This window comes from Nyctibius grandis, chromosome 23 (genome assembly GCF_013368605.1).
Source record: "Nyctibius grandis isolate bNycGra1 chromosome 23, bNycGra1.pri, whole genome shotgun sequence".
Classification (NCBI taxonomy): Eukaryota; Metazoa; Chordata; class Aves; order Nyctibiiformes; family Nyctibiidae; genus Nyctibius; species Nyctibius grandis.
In genome coordinates this window covers 4,464,311-4,489,569 of record NC_090680.1, presented here as the reverse complement: position 1 = coordinate 4,489,569, position 25,259 = coordinate 4,464,311, and the positions used below count along the sequence as shown (strand labels likewise).

At 43.1% G+C, this 25,259-nt stretch overlaps 1 protein-coding gene across 10 annotated transcripts in view; it reads left to right on the top strand.

Annotated features, from left to right (window-relative positions):
- Window positions 1-1,131: 1,131 nt before the first annotated feature.
- Window positions 1,132-25,259, top strand: part of GRAMD1C (GRAM domain containing 1C) — a 56,369-nt gene continuing 32,241 nt past the window's right edge. For 5 of the 10 annotated variants that reach the window (XR_011049685.1, XM_068417501.1, XM_068417505.1 and 2 more), the window contains exons 1-5: window positions 1,132-1,226; window positions 2,788-2,916; window positions 20,285-20,369; window positions 23,227-23,330; window positions 25,050-25,145. Coding sequence is in view for 9 of the 10 variants with exons in the window: in XM_068417501.1 (XP_068273602.1) it covers window positions 1,152-1,226; window positions 2,788-2,916; window positions 20,285-20,369; window positions 23,227-23,330; window positions 25,050-25,145 (489 nt within the window). In the remaining variant the exon portion in view is untranslated. Of the gene's footprint in view, window positions 1,227-1,272; window positions 1,357-1,662; window positions 1,762-1,801; window positions 2,059-2,787; window positions 2,917-20,284; window positions 20,370-23,226; window positions 23,331-25,049; window positions 25,146-25,259 lie in introns of those variants that run through there. The other 5 variants (XM_068417499.1, XM_068417503.1, XM_068417502.1 and 2 more) reach the window with 5 other exon arrangements.

Below are 25,259 nucleotides of genomic sequence, written 5' to 3'. Positions count from 1 at the left end.
GAGGGGACATCAGCCACAGGGATGTCACCTTTGCTAATGCATCAGTGGGTAGGTATCAAAGGGCCCAGAGGTGTCCCTTCAGGGAGAGCCTCAACCCACTTTCTGGGGAAGCAGTGAGAGAAAAGGGATAGTAGGAAGCAACAGAGCTGCCATGCCAGGCTGCTCTACTCCTCCTTCCCTTGGCCATCCATCCATCCATCCATCCATCCATCCCTTTTCGTTGTCTACCAGCCAGCCACCCAGCAAGGCAGCAGTGTCTTTTAATGTCACAGGACCCTTTTTTGCTGCAAGGTGTCCTGAGGGCACAAATCTGCAAGCCATCATTGCTCCGGTTGGGTCCCCTGATTTGAGGGGCACCGCTTGGTGCTCTGTAACTCCGAGCCCAGCTTTTCAAACCCCTGGGTGCTCCCAGCTTGGGCAGAAACCACTTGGAGCAGCTCAGCAGCTTTAAAAACGAGAGCCTGTGTTTCCCGAGATGCGTCCCCCACCATTTACTTCATGTCACCCCATCCCCTGCTCGGCCTGCAGCCAGCCCGCACCGCAGCGGGGCACAGCTGTGCCTCCTGCTCCCCGCAAGCACCCGCGGGGCCGGGCGGCACAGCGGCGGGTGGGGACGCGGGGTCCGGCCCGGCCCCTCACACCGCGGCTTCTCCCGGCAGCGCCGGAGGGCCCGGGGGGCGCGGAGCTGAGGGCGGCCTTTCCTTGCCCTCTCTCCCCCTCGGTGTCCCCGCGGAGCGGCCTCTCGGCGGCATTTGCCGTTGAACCCCAACCCCCCCCGTCAGATTTAGTCAGGAACCGCTGTTGCTGCCCGGGCGCTCTTTAATCGACTGCCCGGGCTGTGCTAAGGGGAGGGCGGCGGGGCGCGGGGGCTTTCCCTCCGGAGGGAGGCAGCTAACACCGCCCCCCCGCCCCGACTCCCCGCAGCCAGGAGTTTTTCCTGCTACAGCCCTCAAACTTTCCACCGGCTCTGAGGCTTCGTGATTAACCCTCCTGGAAGCCGCTGAGGGGGTTCCTGAGCTGGCTGAGGAGCCGATCGGAGGCGCCGCGGCCCTCTCCGCCCCCTCCCGGCTTCCCCTCCTCAGGAGCCGCGGCACCGCTCGCCCTTGGCAACCGCCTCGGGTCCGCGGCCCGGCCGGCGCCTGCCCCTTTAAATGGCGGCCGCGGCCCCGCCGTGCGCCCCGCGGAGGCAGTCAGCGGGCGCCGCGCCGCCCTCGCCCCCCTCTATGGTAAGCGCCGCCGCCGCGGTCTGCGCGCTCCTCGCCGGTGGGCTCCATGCCCCCGGCCGCTGCCCCGCCGTGGCCCGCCGCCGCGCCGCCCCCCGGGCGAGTCGGCCGCCGGTGGCGGCGGGCGGCGGAGGTAGGTGCGGGGGGGGGGGCGGCAGCCCCGCTCCTTCCCCCGGGGGACCGGGCGGGCCGAGGCCGCGGGGCTGCCCCGGAGGCCCGGCTGCTGGGTGGCCCCCGCGGGCAGCGCTGGGAAGGACCGCCCGGGGGTGCGGGGCCGCCGCGGTCCGCTCCGCCGCCACCACCCGCCTCCCCGAAAGTTTTTTGGGGCGAGGCGGGCAGGGCCGGGGGGTGGCGGCGGCCCTCCGGGCCCGCGGAGCGCCGGCGCTGTGGGGCTCCCGGTGAGGAGGGGCGGCCTGCGGCCCCCGGAGGGAGGGTCTGGGCTGTCGGGGTGCCAAGAGCCGCCTGAGGAGAGACCCCGCCGCGGTGCGGGGAGGCGGCTCCGGGGCTGCTGTGGCAGCCGCTTGGCTCCGGCGAGATGGTGGGTCGGGAGCGTCACTGCCGTGGCAGTAACGGGGCTGTGCGGGGAGCCGGGCTGGCGAGCAGCAACTGGTGGGAGTTGCGGCTATTTGCGTGGGAAGCCTCGGGAGAGCAGCCCGTCTCTCACGCCACGGAGCCCGGGGCGCCTCTGCTCTGCGCCTCACCCCGCTGTCTGCTTTGGGGCGTACCCTCAGCCCGGGCCGCGGGCTTGGCTGGAGCCTGGCAGGAGCACGGGCCCGCTGGTGGGGTGTTCGCACCCCTGTCTGTAGCCATGGGCACGCGTGTGTGCCAACACCGGGTGGGTTTTGAGTCGTTCTGGGCTTGAAACCCAGCTTTGTCTCTCCTTGATGGATCATGTAGTACAGTTGGTGTTAGTTACTGGTTCGGGCCCTAGACTGGTTTTGTCCCAGTTTGTTAGGTGGGTTGGGACAAGTGTCTTTGTGTCTCAGCTTCCCTTCATAAAGCAAACCTGACCTCCCAAGTGAAGAATACTGATATTAAGTGCTTATCTTTGTAATAAGTGATATGAGTAGAGCTATTTGCCTCTGAAGTATTTATATATGACAAAATATACAATATATAGTGTAACTAATATTAACTATAAATATTTGATGTATTTGTGTTATAATAAGGTATGTTAGTCCTCTGGTAAATGCTACACCTGCATGACCTTCCTCAAGTTTTAAAAGGTTCCACAGATTCTAGAGACATGCTGCATATTATGCACCAATGTCTCATGTTGATGTTATTCTAGCTCCGTGCAGCTTCAGTGTGCAAGTTGAGGGGTTGCTGCAGAAATAAAATACTCTGATAAAAATGTAAGTAATAATTAAATATAGTATACACTGCAAAAAAATGTGAACTCAATGAAAAGACTGTCGGTGGGAAGTGTTTCTGTGCCACTCACCTTGGTGAAACTAGCATGTCAAGTTTCATTTAGTGTATAGTTGTTAAATGGATTAACCATCTTCTTATTTCACCTTTCTTCTCCGTTGTTGAATTACATACCTTGCTTCTTTGTTCACAGGAAGTTCATGAAGTGGATCATGGTCTTACTAGCCAGCTGCTTGCTGATTCAGAGGAGACTCTCAGTTTGTGCACAGAGAAAATGCAGGGTCCTGCTCAGTATAGCTGGAGTGCTGACTGGAGCTTTTGGGTAACGTGTTTTATCTTTCCTCTAACTTGTGTTTTATTTATATTTATAAATATAATATATGTATATTTTAATTTATATATGTGTGTATATGTACTAGCTTTATATCCACAGTTCTCAAGTTGCTTTGTAGTCGTGAATTAGTAAAGCGTTCTCCACCCGTGTGGTGAGGTAGGTAACTTTACCATTATCAGCTTATTAAAGTGTAAGTTGAGCCTGAGAGGGGTGAAGTTGTTTACCTGATGTCACGTATCAAGTTAGTGACAGCACTTCTGGCTTCTGTGTCCGGTCCTGTCTCCCAGTTCCTTGCGTGGTTCATTAACCCATCCAGTGTCTCTTTATGCCTTTAGAAAGACATTGTTGATGATTGTTAACAGTAAGGGCTGAATTTTGATTCTCGGTGTTCGGTAGTTTTTCTGATGTGCTTTCCTAGCGTCTGGTTTTTGTCAAGTAAACACATTTGTTTTGCACAAGAGTAAATAAGCTTCCTGTGTTTTGTGTAAAGAATGGGATTTGTGAATAAGAAGGGCAGAAAGAAGGCGTTTAATTTTGCTCCTCTCCAGGGAGATGCCCCACTAAAAATGGAGAGTGTAATAATAAATGCTGTCTTTAATATTCTTATGCTTTTGGTGGATTTTTATATATTTTTTTTTTTCAATACCACGAGAGAAGGCAAACTTACAGGTGTAGACTAAAGACTAAGAGCGTATGTTTTGCTGTCAGTTTGGTGGATGTGTTGCTGCTGTTAGATAGGGAAGGGGAACACTTGTGTATGCAGCCACAAGCAGTGTAACACCTGATCTCATGAGAGACTTAGATTCCCTTCCTCACAGCTCTGACAGTCTGACTCAGGTTCTACATCAGGTGGCCTCAGTAAATTGGCGTGCTTCAGCTTGTGCATAGGAACATCATCAGGACTACCGTGCCCTTGTCCTGATGAGGTTATCAAAGTGGTCATTGTGCTCAGCGGGTGGAAGATGAAGGAACTAGCAAAGGCCATGGGCAATCTGTGGCAGAGCTGCAAGCAGAACTGGCGGATCAGATTTTCCAACTCCTTATGTATAAATCTCGCTTGTATGTCTTTTCATCCCTCCCGTTCAAACTAAACAGGTGCCCTAATGGTCAGAACATTGATTTTTGCATCTCAGGCCCTGGCATAACCTTCCCCCAAAATGCAAGTGTACTTTTAAACTGAGCAACAGTAGTCTGGAGCCAATGGAAATGGGACAGGCTGGGTGAATCCCAGCAGGCTGTAGAACTGTGTTGCTAGAGAGCAAGTGCTTGGATTGTTCAGTATTTTCTCCGCTGTTCCTGCAGTGACAAAGACAATACAGGGCCACTCTGCTTGTGCCCAGCTGTATCTCAGTGCTTGAATCGATGGCAAATCACGCTGTGCAGACATTGTAACTGCCAGCTACGCTCTCATCAGATGGTAAATTAAATTGTGTAAACTAACTCTTGATGGTTTGTATGCAACCATTAATGCAGTTGGTAGTTTATGGGAAGAAGCCTGTTTAGGTCTTGGGATCAGTTTGTTGGACTTGTAGTTAGCAACTTAGTCTTTCCCTGATAAGCTTGGCAATCTAAAATAAAGTCTATAAGTATAGTATATGAGGAATATAACTGTGCTACTGGCTTTGCATTTTTACGTTTGAGACACATGCCAAAGGTTGTAAGTTCCTTTGAACAGAGCTTTAGGCATGTGTGGTGCAGGGTATTGTTTGTCCTCACAGTGCCTCTTTCTGCTTCCTGTAGTAACACGTACCTGTGACTTCAGGGGAATGAGATTCTTCAGTGCAGTGGTGGCTGCTAAGAGAGCGTGAGGTGTTCTCCAGTATGATTAAATGTTTGACTTTTGTCTATGATTTATACTTCAAGACCTCAGTATTTGTTTGAAGTTAGCATTTATCTGGTTTTGCAAATATGACCTTGCAGTTAAAACAAAGGAATTGTGTAAATACTCGCCTCTTGTAAGATAATGCTGTGGCTTGTAAAGTTCTAGCTGTACCGTTTGTCACTGATTAGTTTTAAAAACCTCTATCACTCTAGTTATAGGGGTCTGTGGTACTCATTTTCTCAGCCTCAAGGGGACTGAACTTAGAAGTAGCAAGAGGCAGAAGTCACAAATTCAAGGCAAAAATTAAGATGTTCTAATTAAAATGTTATGTCATTGGCATCTTTCCCTGCTCTTCTAGACAGAAAATGTGATTTAATAACTTGCATGGTTGATGATCAGCTGCTGAGTGTATAAACAAATCATTAAAACTCCCTAAATACTGAGTCACAGTAAATGTGTAGGTGATAACACGGAAGGCAGCTTGTTGCAGCGTGCAAAGCGTGTGTCACTGACATTTGGCAAAGGATGATCTTAGTGTCCTGTGATGGGCGTGGATTTGTTATGCTACTTTTAAGTCAGTAGAACTAAGGAACTGCTACAACAGCAAGGTTAACCTACAGTAGTAGCATCCAGGGATCAGCTTTGGTTGCCTGAGTTGTTTGCTTTGAGAGGCAGCCTGTTTCTGACAACTTTGGTTTGCTCCAAGGATTCGTTGCTTCTAAGTATGTAACTCTTGCTTCTCTGATGGAAACCAAATGTGGGTGTTAGAGCCTGACTGGTTTGCCTTCAATTTTTCATGGATTTGAGTGGGAGTAGGCAGTTGTGCCGTGCCTCTGGAAGTCAGGCCAGGTATCAGGAATGCTCAACGGGTGCTGTGAGCACATGTAATTAGCAGCAAGCTTGGGTTGGGAGCCTCTGGGATATAATCTCTTTCCTGACTGTGGGGAGAAGGAAGAGTAGGAGAAAAATTAGCAGGGAAGGAAGACAAGAAGAGAATCCTACAATGCATCATTTTTCCTCATCTTACTTTGGATAGCTTTACTGAAAAATTTTGAGAAAATTATTCTGTACTACTGTAAGCAATTCTTAAACTGTTAGTGCTACTAATTGCTGGTTTTAAGGTGGATGGTTTTTTGGTTTTGTGTTTTTTTTCTTGAAGACCATTCCCTGGAGGTGGACAAAGCTAGACTTTTATAACCTCACTGACGAAAGAAAAAAGCCTGCTTGCGAACTTAATCTCAGGCATTTCCCTCGATACTGGAACCTGTAAAGCTGGCATCTACTTTTGATTAAATAGTTGTAGTTTTGGCAACTGCAAATAGAAATGATGGATGTCAAAGATGCTTGGAAATTAAGTTACATCTGGAAGCCCTGTCTCAAGATTCTGAATTCGCATTTTATCCTTTTTACACTCTTCATACTGAAATATAATTAAATTTAATATCCTTGGAAGAAGAAACCTATGAAAATCTTAAGTGTTCTCCTACTGTAATGAAGAAGGTAAAGGTGAATGAGGAAGCTAATGAAAAGGATCCTTGCATCACAAGTGAAGGTGTTCTGTCTGGGGACTCTAGTTTCTATTAATAAACAGTCAAAGAAAGTTCCTATATGTCTACATTAAGAAGAATGCCTGGGGAAAAAAACAACAAAAAAGTAAGTCCTTCCCTTGCTATGAAAAGGTAGGTGGAAAGAGTTGAAATCAAATTAGCATCTCTCAGAAAATTGCTTTTGTCTGGGATGCTTGTTTAAGAATTTGGCAATGTGAGGTGCCAAGAAGGTACTGGAAAGGAAATAATAAAAGAGGCTTTAGAAAAGCCAATTTGATTGCGATGTAATGTCAGCTTAGGTCAGCGTGAAGGAATACAACAATAGAAGCAGACAAATAATACAGTGAAAAATGAAAGTAAGCCTTTTATTTTTCATAATACAAGAACAAGTGAGGTTGCACAAGACTGGAAAAGGATTTTGAATTTTGACAAACATGGATTTGGTTTCTACGAGAAAAAGCTACTCTGGGAGCGTGTGAGAATGTGTTTGCCAAGAATACAATAAACATATGACTCAAACCTGCACAGGAGGGATGCACTTATATGTTATGATTTGGAAGAAAACTTATTGAAGCACAGATACGAGTTGACATACTTTGGGGCCTAAGAGTAGTAAGGGTTAGATGAAATATCTCTTGCAGCTATGGTTGGTTGAATGCTCCTTCCGCTTTTCTCTGAAGACTCCTGTTCACTCTGGGAATGGTTTACTGGGCTCGTTAAATCGGTAGCTGTGTTTTGGCAGACTGGTATTTAAGGCCCTCTGACAGTTGCTTCATCTCCTGTGTTGTATGCTTGGTGTGTTACTCCTGAAGAAAGCTTTCCTTCTCATCTGTGCCTCCAAATGCTTGGGTTGTGAAGGAAAGACATCATGGCTTGTGACATTAGAGGAGGATTTTTAGCCTCCTTTTTATTTGCTGGTATGAAAGCAGTCTGCTAAGGAGGATGACAGCTGGATAAATGCTGTAGGTCTCCAAAGAGAATAAAAATCTTAAGCATACTTATGCTGTTTTTCTCTGAAATGCCATAACTTTAGAATAGATGGCTTTTGCTGTACTTGTAGCACTGGAATGTTGTTTGTTTACCTCTCTGGAATCTCTAGAATATGTGCCTTTTTTTTTAGCCCTGTGATAGCACTGATTATACAGAGCAAAGTTTATAAAATGGTAAGTTCTGACTAGCCCTTGAACACGGCTGATTAGGCTAAAGTGTTTTTCTCTTCTTTTCACCCTGGTAATCTCTTTATTGCTGTTGATGCAGTTTTGGACTGAGCACTGGGGTAGATCTGACTGCTGTCAAGTTTCAGCCTGTTCTGAACAAAGACTGGCAGTTGGTGTCCTGTCTAAATGAGCTTTCCCCATCTGCAGCAGTGGGAAGTTCTATATAATATGAATTGTTATTACACACACCTAAAGAATTAGTCTAGAATCTGAAGATTAAGTTTACTAGATCAGGAAGAAAGTATTTCTGATTTGTGTGATCTACTTTTTTTTTTAAGTCCCTGGGCACAAAACCATTAGAAATGCAGTATAGTTCAGAAAATCAGCATGGAGTTGGTTGAATGGTGATATCCTTTTAATGAAAGGGCAGTTCATAGCTTGTGGAATTAAAGGTTTAAAAGACTACTCTAAGAGATGGAAGTAAGCTCTTTTTTTGGTATGTGTGGTTTGGTTACAGCTTTGTTGTTCAGTATTTCTGCAGACAAGCAGTGGTGTAGCACTGTCTTTTTCAAGTCTGCTACAGGTGAGCTACTTGCATCCCTTTGGAGGGAAAGAAGACAGGTAAACAAAACTGTACAGGATGTGATTGTTTAGTGGTATGTTTAATTAAGTCATTAGCAGCAACTAGGAGTAGAAGATTCACCAGGAGATGCTTAAGGAAAAAAATAAATAATCAAAATCTGAAATCTTCTGTTGAGGTTTAGATGATATGGGACGGATACTTACCTATCCAAAAATGCAAGAGCATTCTAGACAAGCATATATGGCTTTTCTGCTAATGATTACTCTGGAAGTTACATTTTGTGTCATCTTATGTAGCAGATGGTTATGCACTAATTGAGTTATGACAAGATTCCTTGGTGGTACTGGCAGCACTTTAGAAATTACATGGAGTAAGTGTTTTTTTTTTTTATGTGGTGCTTTTTTAATTGAAGTTGCTTGCAGAGTCAGTAAAGCCTACACTTGGGATATTTGTGTATTTGTTACTGCAGCCCACTCCCTAAAGCCCCTAGGGAAATGACAGATAAAGTCATTCAGGACTTCAGCCTGCTTATACGACTTCTCAGCTTCTCCATCTGTTTTCTGCTGTGCCTACCCACCAGGACTGCAGATATCACCCCTTGTTCAGAATGAGTGAGGGTATGTGATCATGTACCATGGTGTGTGTGTAGCTTGTACTGATACACCTGTCTCCCAATAGCTGACCCTTTGCATTCCATTTTTATATAAAGTTGAAGAAAAATTATGTATGATCCGTCTTTGCTGAGAACGGTTTAGTCAAATCTGGTAGCAGCTTTTAATATAGAAGTGACTAAGAGTAAAATCTGAATTTGGTTTCTGAGGTAGAAAAGGAAGAGATCAAATTAGGTATTTCATAGGAAAAATAGTTTTGGGGCAATTGCTTGGTGAGTGCTATTTGCCATGTAATTTCAAGTGCAGTAGGGCTACTGACAGGCTTAATGAGATGACCAGTGTAATTTATACCAAAACAGTTCATGTAATTGGCTACAGTCACTACTGTGTTAATTTTGTAGTTACTGTTATAGTTTGTTTAATATGCTCCTTCAAGCTTTCACCGTAGTCCTGTTCCAAAGCATTTAGGTATCCTTCTATGAGTTGCTGAAAAGTAAATGACACAAATCAGTTATTACATCTGAAGTGCTAAGTGAAAGTGAAGTAAATCTTTTGAGAAGTAATATTTTTTCAAAATATATCTTGCTATCACTCTTACTACCAAGAGGATTGTTTCCTTCATGACCTTTTATTCTGACCAATATTTGGGAACTGTTACTAAACTTAAATACAGATCAGAGATGCCAAGAGTCCAGTTCTGGCAAAGTAAGGAGGGAAAAGTGCAGCTGAGTTATGCCATTCTTTTGCTTCTGTGTTTGGCTGCTTTTGTATGAAGTAATCTTGGTGAGACTTTGTTGTGGTTAAGGAAGACAAGAGTTCAGAAGTAGTGTCTTATAGTTACTTTATTGTATGAGGTGTGTCCCTCCCCAAATCTGGATTACTTATTAAATGGATCAAGTAAGTCTAAAGAGTGGGTTTGGCTTTGCTTTTTTTTTTTTTTTTTTAGTTAGGCAGCCTTCAGTGAAAGATCAGGTGAAGGAACAGTTGTTCTTAACAATAACATTTGCTAATTGTTTCACACACGTGCTGTAGGAAGAAACATGAGTCAGATGAAACTGCTGTTCAGAAAGGAATGTAGTTTTTACCCAAAAGGAAGTCATCTTGATTGAGCTTTTAGTTGTGATTGCATCATATTAGCTAGTACACTTATGGCTGTTGAAACCTGGACAATGGAGTTACAGGAGTCGAAATTAAACAGGGGAGTGGACAAATTGTCTGAGCTAAAGGATAACTTTGTGCTGGGAGGGTGACAAACTCGCTCCAATTACGCAATGTTAAAATAGTAACTACAGAGTTCATACAAACATGCTTGGTTTATTTGTATTGAGTTTGGTTTAGAACTTGATGTATGACAGGGTTGTTTGTTGGGTTTTTTTTGTTAAATCCTTGTGCAGTAGTGTTACAGGAAAATAGTAACCAAGAAAACTCTCCAAACCAAATGATAGTTTAGATAGCCGACATTGGTTTATTGCAGCACTGGGTGCATGGGGGATCTCTCCTCCTAGCATGCCCACCTAAGAACAAAAGCTTGCTCCTTATATACATAATTCAAGAAAAGCCCACCCATTCCAAAAAAACCCCTTACGTTATATAATGCATTAGGTAATGTCTTTACGCATGCGTACTAAATTGGGGAAGGGGTCTTGGGTGGACTCTGGGTGTCGCTGGTGGTCGCAATCCCCCTTTAATCGTGCTTCTGCGCAGGCGTGGTCGAGGCCTTCTTGTTTACAAGTACATGTGTTCTCAAGAAGAAGATATCGTTTTGAACTTATCTCTCCTCTGACACAAGAGTTTATGAATCAAGTTAATTTAGACATCACAAAGTTGTTCTCTACAGTTTTGTTTTGTCTTTTGGCCCTTTTATAATTAGCAGAGACCTTTGTTTTTCTAAGACTAAGCGTAAACAGCATGAATCATTGTTTACTAGAACCTTGTTATCAATCCCATAAACAAACTCTATCTACAAAACATGTAGTTTGCTTCAGAACCTATTGTTATTCTCTATTATTCTAGCTAAAAGGAAAATTATTGACAGGAAAGCTTGTTCTGTGTAAAGGTGACACAGAGCAGGCCTTTTAGAGCCTACTCTGAGGCCTACTCTTGCTAAACTGTTGCTAAATCTGAGGCCTACTCTTGCTAAACCATTGCTGAACTGAACCATCTGGTATCAGTAGAAGTAAATTATTAAAACAAACAAACAAAAGATTGCTTGAATGCTGAATCTTTTGAAGTCAGGAAAGTAGGTACAGATCCACAAATTCTCCCTGAAATGAAAAGGAGCTAAGCACTGAAGACTCTTGTGATCTTGGCTTGTACTAGTGTCTTGGGAGGCAGTATGAAACATGGTCTCTGGCAGAGCATTATAGGCATAATTTTACTACCAGATCCAAAGAAGTTATTGCCAGCTATAGATAGTATTGATGAGGATGCTGAGTAAATCTGAGGTTGGAGCATCTTGCCTCCTGGAAGAGCTAAAAGCACCTTAGTTTCTGGTTCAGAGTTGGGGAAGATGTTTTTCTATGGAAGTGTCCAAATCTCTCCAGCTTCTTGGTTAACCTTCTTATTTAAAATTTAAATGTTTGTTTCAAACAACCTCAGAGGTACTTGGTAGCAGTGACATAAATCATTGTATTTGAAATGGAAATTTTCAGCCTTATTGCTAATTGCAAACTTCCAGACTCAGGTGTTTAATGAGCTGAAGGGGGTGTTAGCTTATAGACAGCAAATGCATTTAAATCACTTTATGCTCATGCTACTTCTAAGGCCTGAGTCACACTGGCACCCAGGCTTTGGCAGGGCCTTTCTGAGATCACTTTGAGCCCTCTTACTGTCTTTCTGGTGGAAAGAAATCGCCAATGAATATTTTTCTATATAGATTTGCCTCCCCATATCTTGTTGCTCTTTCAGCACACAGAGATTCCCTGTGATGTATCCTAGCTTTGCTTTGGGAAGGCAGAAGAGTTGCCTTGTTTTTCTGGTGAAACCAGTTCCTGCTGTTTACACGTGTAGCTGGTCTTGACAACAGAACTGCGGGCCATCTGAAGTGCCACCACCCAGCTAGGTGCACAAAGACAGCTGCTTAATCCAGCTGTGGATGGCAAAATGACTGTAAATGTGGCCCCATAGTGTTCAATTATCTTCTTCTTTCAGGCATTCAGATTTAAATCTGATTATCCAAGTGATTAAAATGCCTTGAAATGCATTTTTCTGTTTCTTCTCTCAGCTTCCTCAGGAGGGCTGTGCTAGGAGAGGGATCTCTCCCCTGCTGTTGAGTGAGTCATTAGCTGTATCTTCAGCCAGCTGCCCAAGGGGATCTGATGTGTAGGAGGCTGAGCCTTCAGTGAGTGAGATGGATGCAGCATAGAGACACCTGCTTCTTCTGTAGCTCTGAAACCGTATGTGTGTTATGGTAGCTCCTAGGGACCCAGTCTTGCAGCTGGGGATGGGTGGGTGGTGCCATGCAGCAAAGAGGGGCTTCACAGCCCCTTGCTGTGGTGGTGGCTCATGGTCTGCGAGGTATGAAACTTGTATGCAGCCCACTGTCTTCTGTATAGTCCTCCTGGCTTCCAGAACTTCTCCCCACACAGACAGCAGTCGGAGCCTGACTTCACATAGCTCCTTTCAGAAATGGAGCAGACAGGTCCTAGATAAGACAGATGAAAAGGTACAGACAGCACAAAGAAAGCAGAATAGATGTGCTGTTCCCCTTCCAGAGCAGGCAGAGGGGTCTGAGCTGTATGCAAAGCCTTATATCCCTTGCCTCAAAGTATCTGCTCTGTGCCTACGAAGAACTGAGCTCTGGGCAGCTGGTGGAGGGGTGAGCGGTAGCGTACTCATATTGGGAGCTTGGATGTGCATGAAGTGTGCTCTGATCTCCTCCTCTCCTGCTGTGGAGCTCAGACTGAGGAGGTCTCTTAGCAAGAGTTTGAGTTATAAAGTGGAAAATGGCCAAGTCTTGTGTGAGAGTAGATTTGGATGTATGCCGAGTTACCGGGTGTAGATGTACTCTAACACCGGTGCATGGGCTGTAGAGAGGAGGAGCGCTGGGCATTGAGTGCTCCTTCCCAAGCTGGTGTTTCCCTGGTGATGATACTTTGCTGTCCCCTTTGGGACTTTTGTGAACTTGAAATGACCTATGCTATTGCAGTCTGCCTCCCAAAATCCGTTTAGATGATAGTGATTTTAGATCGGAGCTGGGCAGCTCTATGCTCCCCCCACCTCTGAAGTTTTATTTGACCACTCACTGCAGCATTTGTGTGCGTGTTCTGCAAGGCTGGTGTGTTTCAGCCTGTTTCCTAAGTTGGCATGCAAGCAGAGGCTGGCAGAACACTAGCTAGCTCTGGATGGTGTCCAGCACCGCCTCTGAGCAAGTGGGTGAGAGAAGGGGGAGCTGTAGAAGCTGCCTGAGTGTTGGCCAGGGATTTGCATGGGTTGGAACAGGCAGCAGGCAGCTAGAGGAGGAGTTATGTGTAGGGGGTGTGTGGCTTCTGACTTTATATTAGCTTAATGCCTCAGTCAGTTTTATTTCTGAAATGGAGCATATGCTTTGCTCCTCACTGTACGTGTCAAACTTGAGATTTTTGTATCCAAATCAGAGTTGTTACGAAAGTACATTGGCTTCACCATTTAAAAATGCTTTAGAACGCTTATTTGAAGGAAGAAAGTACTGAATACTATAAAGCAATTGCTTCAGAATAAGCAGGGGATATCCTCAGTCCCAACTGTTGTGTTGTTTTTTTTCCCAGGGAAAAGTCTGTAATACTACTGATCAATGGTAAGAAAGCCTCGTGTCATAAGCAGGTTGTCAGCTTGTTTCCCAAACACCTTGTTGGAGTAGCATCAGCTGAACCCTCTTTCAATGAAGTGTAATGGCTTGTGAAATTGAGACAGTTCTGGTGGGATCTTGAAGGAGAAACTTGGGAGAGGTCCACAGATGTTCTAAACTGAATGACTTTGTAACGAAGTTAAAAAAATTCTTCCTGATCTCGTCTACTGTTTTTTTTGCCCCCTCCCTGGCAGTGTTCAAGGCCAGGTTGGATGAGGCTTTGAGCAACCTGGTCTATGGGAAAGGTGTCCCTGCCCCTGGCAGTGGGGTTGGAACTAGATGATCTTTAAGGTCCCTTCCATCCCAAACCATTCTGTGATTCTAAAGAACATTAAAAAAAAAAAAACCTTTAACTGATTGTGCAACTTAAAGTTCTCCAAAGAAATACCTTTACATCTTTCAAGTTTTTAAACATTAAGTCTTTGTGTTTTCTTTCTGCTTGGGAAGGAAGCCAAATTTAAAAAATTCTTCACCAAAAAAATGATATTTTTGTTCTATTTCTAATTACATAACCTGATGTTAGCAGCATAGTTCCCAGTATTTCACATGTTGCTAAATTTTCTTGTCTGTCAAAATTGTAATTGTGACAACTTTGGTTGGGGATTTTTGAGGCTGTTTTCCAAGCCGTGCTCCAACATGATTCCATATTTGTACTTACATAGGCAAAGCTCAAGTATGAGACCTTCTTTCCAGCTCTCGGAAGGACAAGGTGGCTGGTGAGGTGCAGGAGATGACCAGGCCTTTTGTCAGCAGGATTCCAGTTCAGCCGAGCTCATGTCACACCATGGGATAACCAGTTGTGCTACAGGCCTCCCTGGTCAGTAGTTGACCAGAACTTTCAGAAAAGCAGGGTCTTACCACGTGTCAGGTCAACGATGACTTGATGAGGCTGATAACCGCAGTGGAGCTGGTGAGGAGGGCTGGGCTGTTGAGGTGCTGTCTGTGGGACACCAGTGGAGGAACAGATAAGGCAGGGGAGTGTGTGATGCAGCGCTTTTGATGTAGTAGACCCAGCTTTTAATATAAATAAGAAGAGTCTCCCTTTGGGAAGTACCTAATGCAGTCAGTTTCATGAGACTGGGTGACAAATACTTTTAAGTGGGCACCCGATATTTCAGAAGCTCTCCATAATGAAATAGTTCTGAAGAGTTTCTTCCCATATGGATTTTTGGAAGCTACTGGTGTTAGTGGTAAATAATAGTCTTAACATTTTTAGTGTGCCTGCCTGTGCATCTGTGAGAACTAGTTAATAGTAATGGTCATTTTGGGGGGGCTAGGAACTGTCTTTAGCCTTATTTATGGGATCTCATAGGATTTAAAAAAAAAAACACAAATCCCCCAAACAAACAAACAAAACCCTAGAAAACAGAGCAGCTTGAGTATTTGCTCATGGCCTGTATTTTAATGTCCCTTCCTTGAAATTTTACGTGCTGCATTTCCAACAGAATAAAGACATAGTTGTGCCAAAATTCTCACTGGCTGCCATTCTGTCTGTACACAGATGCCACTGGAGGAGAACTGCCATTGGTTTGTTTTCTGCTCAGTCACTAAGAAATGTTAAAATCTGTCTATTCTTCAGCCTCTGCAAGTACGAGGGGGAGGCTAGGCCACAGAAGGGGACATAATGATCCCAGTGCACAGCTCTGTGCCTGTCAGTGGCCCACTGGAAGAGTGCCCTGTGCTTATGAGACTCCCCTCTACAGAGAAGTTAAGGGTGAATGAAGAAGAGCATATAATGAATGTAAGTAAAATAGTCCTGGCTTCTTAAACTCTTCCCCCTCCCACTGGGGCTATGAGCTTCTTCCCATTTCCTTGAGAGCATGGGAACTTTTGGAAAAAGCAGGCTCCTAGGGAGTACAATGGCTGAGCCAACCCAAGGAACAGTTGCTTGTTTTTCTTTCTTTTTTTATTAGTTGACGTGCTTCATATGACCTATGAATTAAATAGAACTGTGTGGATCATTGGGTGTGATCAAATAGCTCCTTATTTTAAAAAAAAAAAAACAACCCAAAAGTAGACACTCTGTACACATCCAGTCCCAAAGTGCAGGGTGTACTGTATGCAGCACAGTAAGTCACCCTAAGTAAGGTGGTGTTGCTCTTCAGGTCCTGTGAGTGGTTCTTCCCCTGTGCAAGCTTAACGTTTTTGTGCTTCAAGAGAAGGCAAAGAACAGTAAGTTACTGCTAGTAAAGTTTATGAGTACTCAATAATTGAAAGTTATTTCTAACCCAAAGTTTTTCTGTGATTCTGTCAAGGAGTGGTTAGTGAAATAGATCCCTGTAACAGAGTGGACCCGGTCTGTTTGCTTGAATTGGGGTAAACAGAGAACAAGTCTGACACTTTCAAAATACATCCTTGTGCTTGTTTCCAGAAGACACAGAAAACTGTGCCCTAGAACTGTGAACAGTTAGGGGAGATTGGCAGTCTTGTGGATGTGAGCTTCCACTGTGATTCTGTGCCTAAAAGCAAATGTGAGTTGGATTTATGTGTGTTTCCAGTAACTCCTGCAATGCTACATCTAACTCTGAAGAAGCACATTGGAAATAGGAGGGGATTCAGAAGAGCCATGCGAATAAGTCTGAAAAAAATCTTTTTGCTAGTAGACTTGAGAAGCTTCATCCCTACCCCAAAAGAAGATGTGGGGTAACTTGCTCACAATCTGAAAATAATTCACAGAGTAAAGATAAGACTAACCAACAGACCACTAGAAGAGCTATCCGTAGCTAGGATGGATTTTTCCATCAGGGGTGACTTTTAATTTAAGAAGGTAAAATGTGTTTTTTCTTCCCCAAAGCGAAATTTGGTCATTACAGAATCACAGAGTCACCCAGGTTGGAAGAGACCTCTGGGATCATCGAGTCCAACCGTTGCCCTGACACCACCGTGTCAACTAGACCGTGGCACTAAGTGCCATGTCCAGGCTTTTCTTAAACACATCCAGAGATGGTGACTCCACCACCTCCCTGGGCAGCCCCTTCCAATGTCTAATAACCCTTTCTGAGAAGAAATTCTTCCTAATGTCCAACCTGAACCTCCCCTGGCGAAGCTTGAGGCTGTGTCCTCTTATCCTAGCGCTAGTTGCCCGGGAGAAGAGACCGACTCCCACTTTGCTACAACCTCCCTTCAGGTAGTTGTAGACTGCACTAAGGTCACCTCTGAGCCTCCTCTTCTCCAGGCTAAACACCCCCAGCTCCCTCAGCCGTTCCTCGTAGCTCAGACTCTCCAGACCCTTCCCCAGCTTGGTCGCCCTCCTCTGGACTCGCTCCAACACCTCAACATCTTTCTTGAAGTGCGGGGCCCAGAACTGGACACAGGATTCAAGATGGGGCCTCACCAGTGCCGAGTGTAGGATTAAAAAGTGCTTTGATCCTAACCTTACTAGTATCTCCAAATTTGTTTTCGACCATGTGTAGAAACTTCATAGGAAAGTACAGGTCAAGGTCTTCTGTCTTTAGGAAATAGCATACCAGGTGGTCTTTAAGTGGGGTGTGGATATAGTGGCATGGATTTACTTGCTTGTAGACAGAGGAGCAAAGCCATGTGTCTCATTGGCCATATTTTGATGGTTAAGTGAGGCTTCTGAGCATAAAAGGGGAGTAGGTCAGGCAGCTTGCTTATAGGCTTGTTAGGTTCTGGGACCCAAAGCACTTGAGAGTAACTGATACCAAGGCTGAAGCTCAGTGGGAGGCACATGCGCATCTCTTAAAATGAAGTGCCATCAGAGTTGTGTTACTCCAGTGGTGAGGTTCACTTACTGTGTTCTCAGCTGTTTGTATTCATAGCTGCGTGTCAAAACTATAGAATGCAGATTGTTGGGTAACAGTGGTTTTTGTGATGTCTCAAAACAAGGGGAAAACACTAACAAAACAAATGCAAAATTATTACTGTAATTAGCGAACGTTAAAAAATACGCACGCTGTGCTGCTGAGGTTGATTGACTATTTGCATGCTTAGTGATAGGTGCAATCAAATAATTTCCTAACGATTAGCATTTTTGCTGTACTCCTGGGAGAAAGTATACCTTAATTTTCCTCTGCAGCGTGCTAAATGGCTCAAATTATTTGCAGTGTCCACACTTTGAAGATGTAAATGTGAAGGGAAGCTTTTTTTTTAACAGGCTTCTATCACATAAATAACTCAGCTTAGTTCTATTTAAGTTAACATATTTTTCTTCTGGAACATGACTTTATATAGTTGGACTCTGGTCCATTTCTAAACAAGGTATGAGAATCACGTTGTTATGTGTCTTCAAGTATTATGTGGTTCTTACATAACTGTCTTCTGTAAAACTCTCTGGATGACACTGAGGAGGTTTTCTTGCTTAAGCTATTTTACAGGTTTCTGGTATATTTTGTGGCTTCAGATAAAGAATGCTAATACGTTGTTGGCTGGACTTAATAATTTTCTTAGTGATTAAGTATAGCATACCAATAAATGCCTAAGATTATCCTCAGGCAAAGTGTTTGCCTGATGATTTATAATTAAACTTAGAAATGTGCGTGTGTTAAAAACGAGTTGCTGTTTTCATCTCTTAAATGCCATACTACAGTCTAATTTATGCCTTTCTTCTTTTAATATTTGATGGTAAGCTTTGTAACCCAGAGGTGACAACCTACCTCAAGTGCTGCCACATCTTGGGTATTATAATAGTGATTATGAGAGATGCCGTGTTCACAGAAATGGAAATTTTCTTCACTTTAAGGAAATTGATAGTGGCAGTAGTGTTAAAATTGTCCCTGTTGTTTCCCAAGTTGATGGAGAGATCTCTTAATCACCAAGCCAGATACTGAGTATGTAATAATTACAGCTCTAAGTGAGCTAGTTGTCATAGAAAGTAAGGAAAAGATAAGGTTAAAAAGTTTCAATGTGCTCACTTTTTTCTACTGATTAGATAAGAATTCAGAGCAGGCTCTTCATAAATGTCCTAAGAGCTCTGTAGAAATCTACAATTAATAAGGATTTCTTATAGCCTGTTTGTCACTCGTGACAAAGAACACTTCAAATGCCAGCGAGTGTTTCTCAGACAAGCTTATAGCAGGTTTCATGCTCTAGAAAAATTCAATTTCTAAGAAAACCTCAAGATATCTTGAGTTTGGATTCTTGGAGCTGTTGAACTGGCTGATTCAGGCACCAATATAAATGTGTCTGTGCTACTGTAATGTTCTTCTCCTCTTCTTGATTCCTTTTTGTCTTATAACCACAAAAATGTTTAACTTCACTGTAGCTCTTGTCTCTTGTATACAGTGTGTTTGGGAAACTACTTCTCTCCTTAAAAGCACGGCTTCTTAAATTATCGTTTCATAAATAAGGCTTGAAGATTGTGAAATTGCTTTCACTCTCATGGCAGACCAGGTTTTTTTTTTCCCTTGTACGTTAGCATTGTCATCACAAGCTCAGACTTCAGTCAATTGAGGTATGACTGTGTAAACGGTAGGGTCTCTGGAACTACAGGTGGAAACTTTATATATCTAAGTTAACTTTTCATTTTTCCCCCATGTCTCTTTCCAGAGCAATTGCTAAGAACTCCATTTCTTCACAGTGGTGCAGTCATTGGATGCCTGTTCCAGATGATCAGTTAAAAGCGTGCATTTCACAGCACAATGTGGCAAGGCCAAGAAACTGCAGCCTATCTACCTTAGTAGATGACATGGTCTCCAATAATGTTATTTTCATAATCTCAGAAATAGCTGAAATACAACTGGAAGCACACAGTTTAGAGGACACATCTAATGTGTTGCCCTATTAGTTGCACCTAAAGCTTTCATGCTTACTTTTCTCAGAAGGGGAGGGGCCCACGTGTTTTCTGTCTCCCTCCCTCACTGCCTTGTTGCGTTGCAATGCTCAGAATATTAGTGGACAGCAAATATGTACTCACCAGTGGTCAGACATAAAGACTTTCTTTTATTGATGGTATTAGAAGGTAGCATTAACATTTTTTTTTTTTTTAAAGCTGAACTGAGTCAGGGTGACCTTGCCCTCTCTTGTGTTATATGCACTTAAACACCTGTCCTTGAACTAGCACTTATGTGTTTTTGTGGCCAAAGAGCTTGATTCTCAGGTACAGGTGGATGACAGACCATCATAGGATGTGTGTGTAGGGTGGTGGTCAGAGAACTTTTGAGCTGCAAGAAGCAGGATCTGTTCTGTGGAAAATAGCACCTTGATGAGGTGGGAGCACTATTGGCACTAGTTTATTAAAAGACCCTCAAGCTGAAGATAAGTGTGTCTTTGTTCTGGAATTGTTTTGACAACAAGCATAGACATAATGAAAGGGTGGTGACCAACTAACCTGCTGCAGGAGTGTGCTAAAACGGTGTGTTTTTTAGTAAACGTGCTGCAAGGTCATACAGTCAAAAGTGGTTCTTTGCCTCCTTTCTTCTTTCTTCTCCCACCCTAAACATAAATAGCCACTGCTCTTGTGGTAGAGATGGGTTTAATGGTAAATGTCTGTCACCTCCTGTGTTGGGGCCTTGCTGCCTCTTCATTTAGTCTGTGCTAGAAGACTTAACCCTGGAAGGGGCTCTCATCCTTATGAGTGGAGCAGGTTGCCATCATACAACTGTAGTGCCTTGCAATTGGTATCTGGCCTGACACAGGGAACAGTTTGGCCCACGCTATCCTGAATATTAGCAGCACACTCTTACATAAGCAAGCATAAAGTTACAGCGATGATCACATTTAGATACTACTTATTCTTTATTGCTCTTTTGATGTTCATTTGTTCTTCAAGATAGAATTACACATCCAGTATGAAGACAGTTGATGGCTGAAAATAAATGTTTGCTTAACCTTTTACCATTCTTTGTTGCAGCTCTCAAGTTCCACTTACAAATATAGGAGTGAGGAATTCAAGAGACAGTTTTCTCATCTGCCAGACTCTGAGAGACTTATAGTAGGTAAGACATAATCACACCGAAAGTACTTGTCTTCTGGCAGATAACTTCAGGTTGCAATAGTGCCAAGGTGGTTTTTTATGGCAAATTCTAACTACAGCTGATGACTTCCTATTCTCCTGTCTCTGAACAAGCACCAAATACATTGTGGGAAAGTCGGGTCCATACTTGTCTCCCGTACTGCCTGCTTTGTGAAAAAAGACATTAAGCCTCTTAATGTCTTTTCCTCTTGCTGCTTTTTACTGGGTTTTTAGACAAAACCTTTCCTGACAGCAGTGGGGAAGTGACTGTCTGACAACTGTTAGCTGGCAAGCTGAAAAGAAAGATCACTGTGCAGGGTCAAGGTCAGCACTGAGAACATAAACTCAACGTATGTGCATTGATGGGCTTGTGCGATGCATGTGTGAGAAGAACAGAGGCAGTTAAATCCTGAGAGCATTGAATTTGTTTTATGTTCTTTCCAGCATGGACAACCAACTTGGTGTACTTCTTGCAGTGTCATAACCATTTATTTTGTATCCTGGGAGTGTCTGAGTCCTCTGTTTTACTCTTATTAACAAATACACTATCCAAGAATTGGGTGTTTTCATACAAAAGTGGCATCGTGACTGTTTAAAGTTCATCTCTCATCTTATGCAACCTTTAAGGAAGTGAATATTGAGAGGCTGTCAGTATATGCTTGCAGCATGCTGAGTTCCTTCCCGTTTAATGGAAGAGAAATTAGAGCTTTCACTTGCACAGAAACAGTTAAATCCCTGCGTCCTTTTCCAGCCTGAGAAAGAAGCAGTTATCCTCTGAGGTGCCTTCTGCATTTTTAAAATACTTGAGTTCAGTACAGAAGTAAAACAGCAGAAAAGAATATTACTTCAAAGCATTGTTTTGATGTTTCTACTGATATAGAAAGCCATGGAGCAAGCTCTGAAGCACAGTTTCACTGAACAGACTGCATAGAACTTGGAGAAAGATTTAATAATGGGTTAATCTCAACAATGTAGCACCTGCTCCATCAGAAGCAAAGTCATTACTTTACGGGGTAGAAAAAAAGTATATAAAAAGCAGTGCTCCTTTGGAAGGACTTTTTGCATCCTCCAAGCAAAGAGCTCTTCCTTTGCTTGATGCAGAGAGACTTAGCACAGGCTTTACAGTGCTCAAAGAAGCAATTACTGCTGCTGTTCATTAAAAGAACTGTAGCTACTCGTGTTCTTAACTTAGCTGTTAAAAAAAAAGAAGCGACTATTCCACTGTAATGAGCGCTGTATGTAAAGATTATATGAAATATAATTATTTTCTTATAATAAAAGAGAAATGACTTAGACTTTTGAAATGGGAGTTTAAAGGAATGCCACTAACTTGTGGCACTAGTTTGTCTGAAAATGTTGTTTACAAGCAGCATCTTAAGTTACTGGATCTGAAAACTTAGAAGGAGAAATGCTAATCTCTCCCTTTTGTTTTTATATTCTCTTTTGTGTAGGTAGGTCGTGGTAATATTGCTCATCACTTGCCCAGTGCTCCAATATTTATAGGTCTGAATCTCTCTGCCTCCCCCAAACATAGAAGTCACGTGTAAACTTCTTGGTAGTGCTTTCCTCGAGTCCTTAACCTCCAGCTCCTGCTGCCTTCCCTCTCCTTGCTCTCCCACCATTTTTGTATCTGACTTCTCTTTAGACATGCATTCACAACTTACTGTTTGGATTTCTTTAAGTTTATGTAGTTCTGTTTGCAGTTATGTCTCCAAGGGTTTGTATACATGCCTCATGCTTGTTGTAAGAAACTTCATTTCCACTTGATTATTTGAGGGGAAAACCCAAGAGAATTTAAAAAATCATAATAAAAGCTTCTGTAGATGCAGACTTACCTTGAAGTTAGGATGGTGGGGGACTCCTGAACCTCTTGGTACTTGAACAAGAACTGTGTTCATCTTCATGTTGGACACAAAATCAAAATTCTGGCTCAGACAATACCAGATACAATGCTATTTAAAATAACAAAACTCTTTGATACCTCTAAAGTTAAAATCATTAACATCCTGCATGAATAGGTACATTCTGGGTATTTTCTATATATAAGGTAAACTTCTTTAGGTTGGAGCTTGCAAAAGGGATCTGTCTTAACTTTCTAGCAGTAGTACTTCTGAAAATTCCTTTTGTTTGAATCTCCAGGCTCTGAAATTATAAAAGCTCTCTCAGAGGTTTTCAAAAAGTGCAACCAAATCCTCTGCTCTTGTTCTTAATTAGCAGGTATTTGATGATGGGTAATTGCATTCTAGATGAAATCTGTTTCTCAATAGGGATGTTTCAGCCAGAGGCAGTATCATAATAAAAATGACAGCTTCTGAAAATATCCCCTGCCAGAAGAAATGGATAGCTGCAAGCTGCCTTTTAGTCTCTTACTCTGCAGGTAGTTTTAGCTAGTGATAGGATCTGTTTAATGGAAAACTATTATCTTACTACAACACATGGACTACTGTTATGTAGGAGTTGACAGTAGAATCAGTTATACTATAAAATGTTTGTGTATTCTATTGTTTAGGTGCTTTGAAGTTTGACTTGTGAATACTTCTCCCATGTACTCCTGATCTTGCCTGATACCTCTTCTCTGAAAATATAGGATTACGCATAGGGTGTCAATACATGGAGTGCTGTCCTCACACAGATAATTCCATCGACTCTGGCTTTGGGATGTTCCCAGAGCAGTGGTGTGGATGCAACCCAGTACAAGTCTGCCTTCACAGACTTCTGAAGAGTGAAAGAAATGGCTTTTTATTTGTATTTTCATACTCTTATCTCATTTTACGTTAACAGCTTTGGGTCAACTGAGCTGCAATAAGTGAGTAAACATGCTCTTGCTCTCTTATACATAGATTATGCCTGTGCACTCCAGAAGGATATCCTGCTGCAAGGACGCTTGTATCTCTCTGAAAACTGGCTCTGTTTCCACAGCAACATTTTCCGATGGGAGACCACAGTAAGATCTTTTAGCTCACTTGAATCCTGCATCTTCTTTGTCCTGTACTATCAAGATATGAGAGTCCCTCAAACAAGTCTTATCCTGTCAATCTCATGCTAGTAACTTGGTGCTGAAAAGAAAGAGCCTGCATCCCTGAGTGGAAATGTAGATCTGTTGCTCCATAAAATGAGAACAGTGTTGGAGACGTCTTGAATGCTGAAGTAATGCTCAGTCAGTTGTTCGGTATAGGAAGGAGTTCAGGAGTTGTGCTAAAGCTGATCTTTTACATTTCTGGATGACCGTTTGCCTCTCCTTACCAAGGAGAGTTGCTCTATAAAGGGATGTAACGCGTAATGTTACCCCATAAGACCAGGAGCATGATACAGTACGTGGTGTTGCCTTGTTCAAGAACTCTCCAGCATTGAACCTTACTTGGTTTAGTCTCACATGTAAATATCAGCATCTAAGAATAGCTGAAGAGAATGTATAAACCATCTCTGCAAGTTCTCATATTTGTGACGTATTGGCCCTCCATTTCTGTCAAATTAGAGTAATGATTTAAAATTTTTCATTCAAGCAGTTGTTGCATCTTCTGTAGAAATAGCATGAGGCAGTGAATGAGAACTGGAAGGTAACCTAGTTAATAGGTGATGGAGATGTGTCTGCACCTGTGAGACTGCTCATACCTTGAGTTAATCTCTTCACTTCTACTGTGTGCTCTGAAGTACATAGACAACAAATAGCTCATGTACGTAAGATAACGGGAGGGGTAGAAAGGCTTAACTGAAAACCAAGCTTAGTTTCTTCAGATGGGTTTGATGACTGAATGTTTCTTGTTGTAGACTTGAGATTTAAAAAAAAAATTCCCTTTGAAATGACACCCTTAAATATATAAACTATTCAAAGGCTTTTTCAGCCAAAACAGCATATATCCTGGTAACCTGTTCCTGTGTGCCTAGCAGAGCGATATCGTAAGCGAATCTGAGCTCATCAGCTACAATGGTAGAGCCAAGGTCTGGGACCTCCTTAGCAGGCTGTGTTGATGCAGAGAGAGAAAGTGGAGGACCTTCTGCCCACACAGGAAAAAGCAAGAGCCAGTGGTGTGTTCTTCCTTGCTCTAAGCTGAATGGCAGCACCGTTCCCTTCAAGGGAACGGGGTAGGCTGAATGGAAATGGGTTGTTGCAGCCAGTCAGACCATGCTCTTCTGAACAGAAACATTTCAAGTACTAATATGCGAGGTAAACACACCCAAGCAGGAAGATGTCCTTGCAGTGTCTGGACTGCAAGTAAACCTCTGTGAAAATGGACTAGATTGCAAACCTCCGTGGGATGATATAGGCAAGATCGTCTATTATCTGCTCTATGTCCTGCCTTCTGTATAGCGAACTGATCGGGACTGGCTTTCAGATCTGTGGTTTGTATGTGGTTGGGATCATGCCCTTAATCCTCAGGAGTTGCTGGAGGAGTGGAAGGAAAGAAGAAAGAACTACTTGCTTCCCTAGTGCTGGTATGAAAGCAGAGGAGATTACTCTTAAGCCATCTTAACTTGCTTCTGCTTTAGAATGCTTTCTGTTAAGGTTAACAAGTGGAGACAGTAATTGCCTTTGTGATCTCAAATGAATTGCATCCAAGAGTTTGGGGTTACTTTGAGTTCCTTGTGCGTGTTCTGTGACTTTGTAAATTTTTAGACCTAACAGTTATTTTTATTATGTCTTATTAAATCTGTTTCTGCTTAGATTTCTATTGCCTTGAAGGATATCACTTTCATGACAAAGGAGAAGACTGCTCGGCTCATTCCAAATGCCATACAAATAGCAACAAAAGGAGAGAAGGTGAAAACCTGTATTTGAATACATTTTTAAAATAACAATAAGTATAATATAACTTCATTATACTTCTGTAAATGCCTTGAAAATAATAATTCTTGGCTGGATACAGAGAATAGC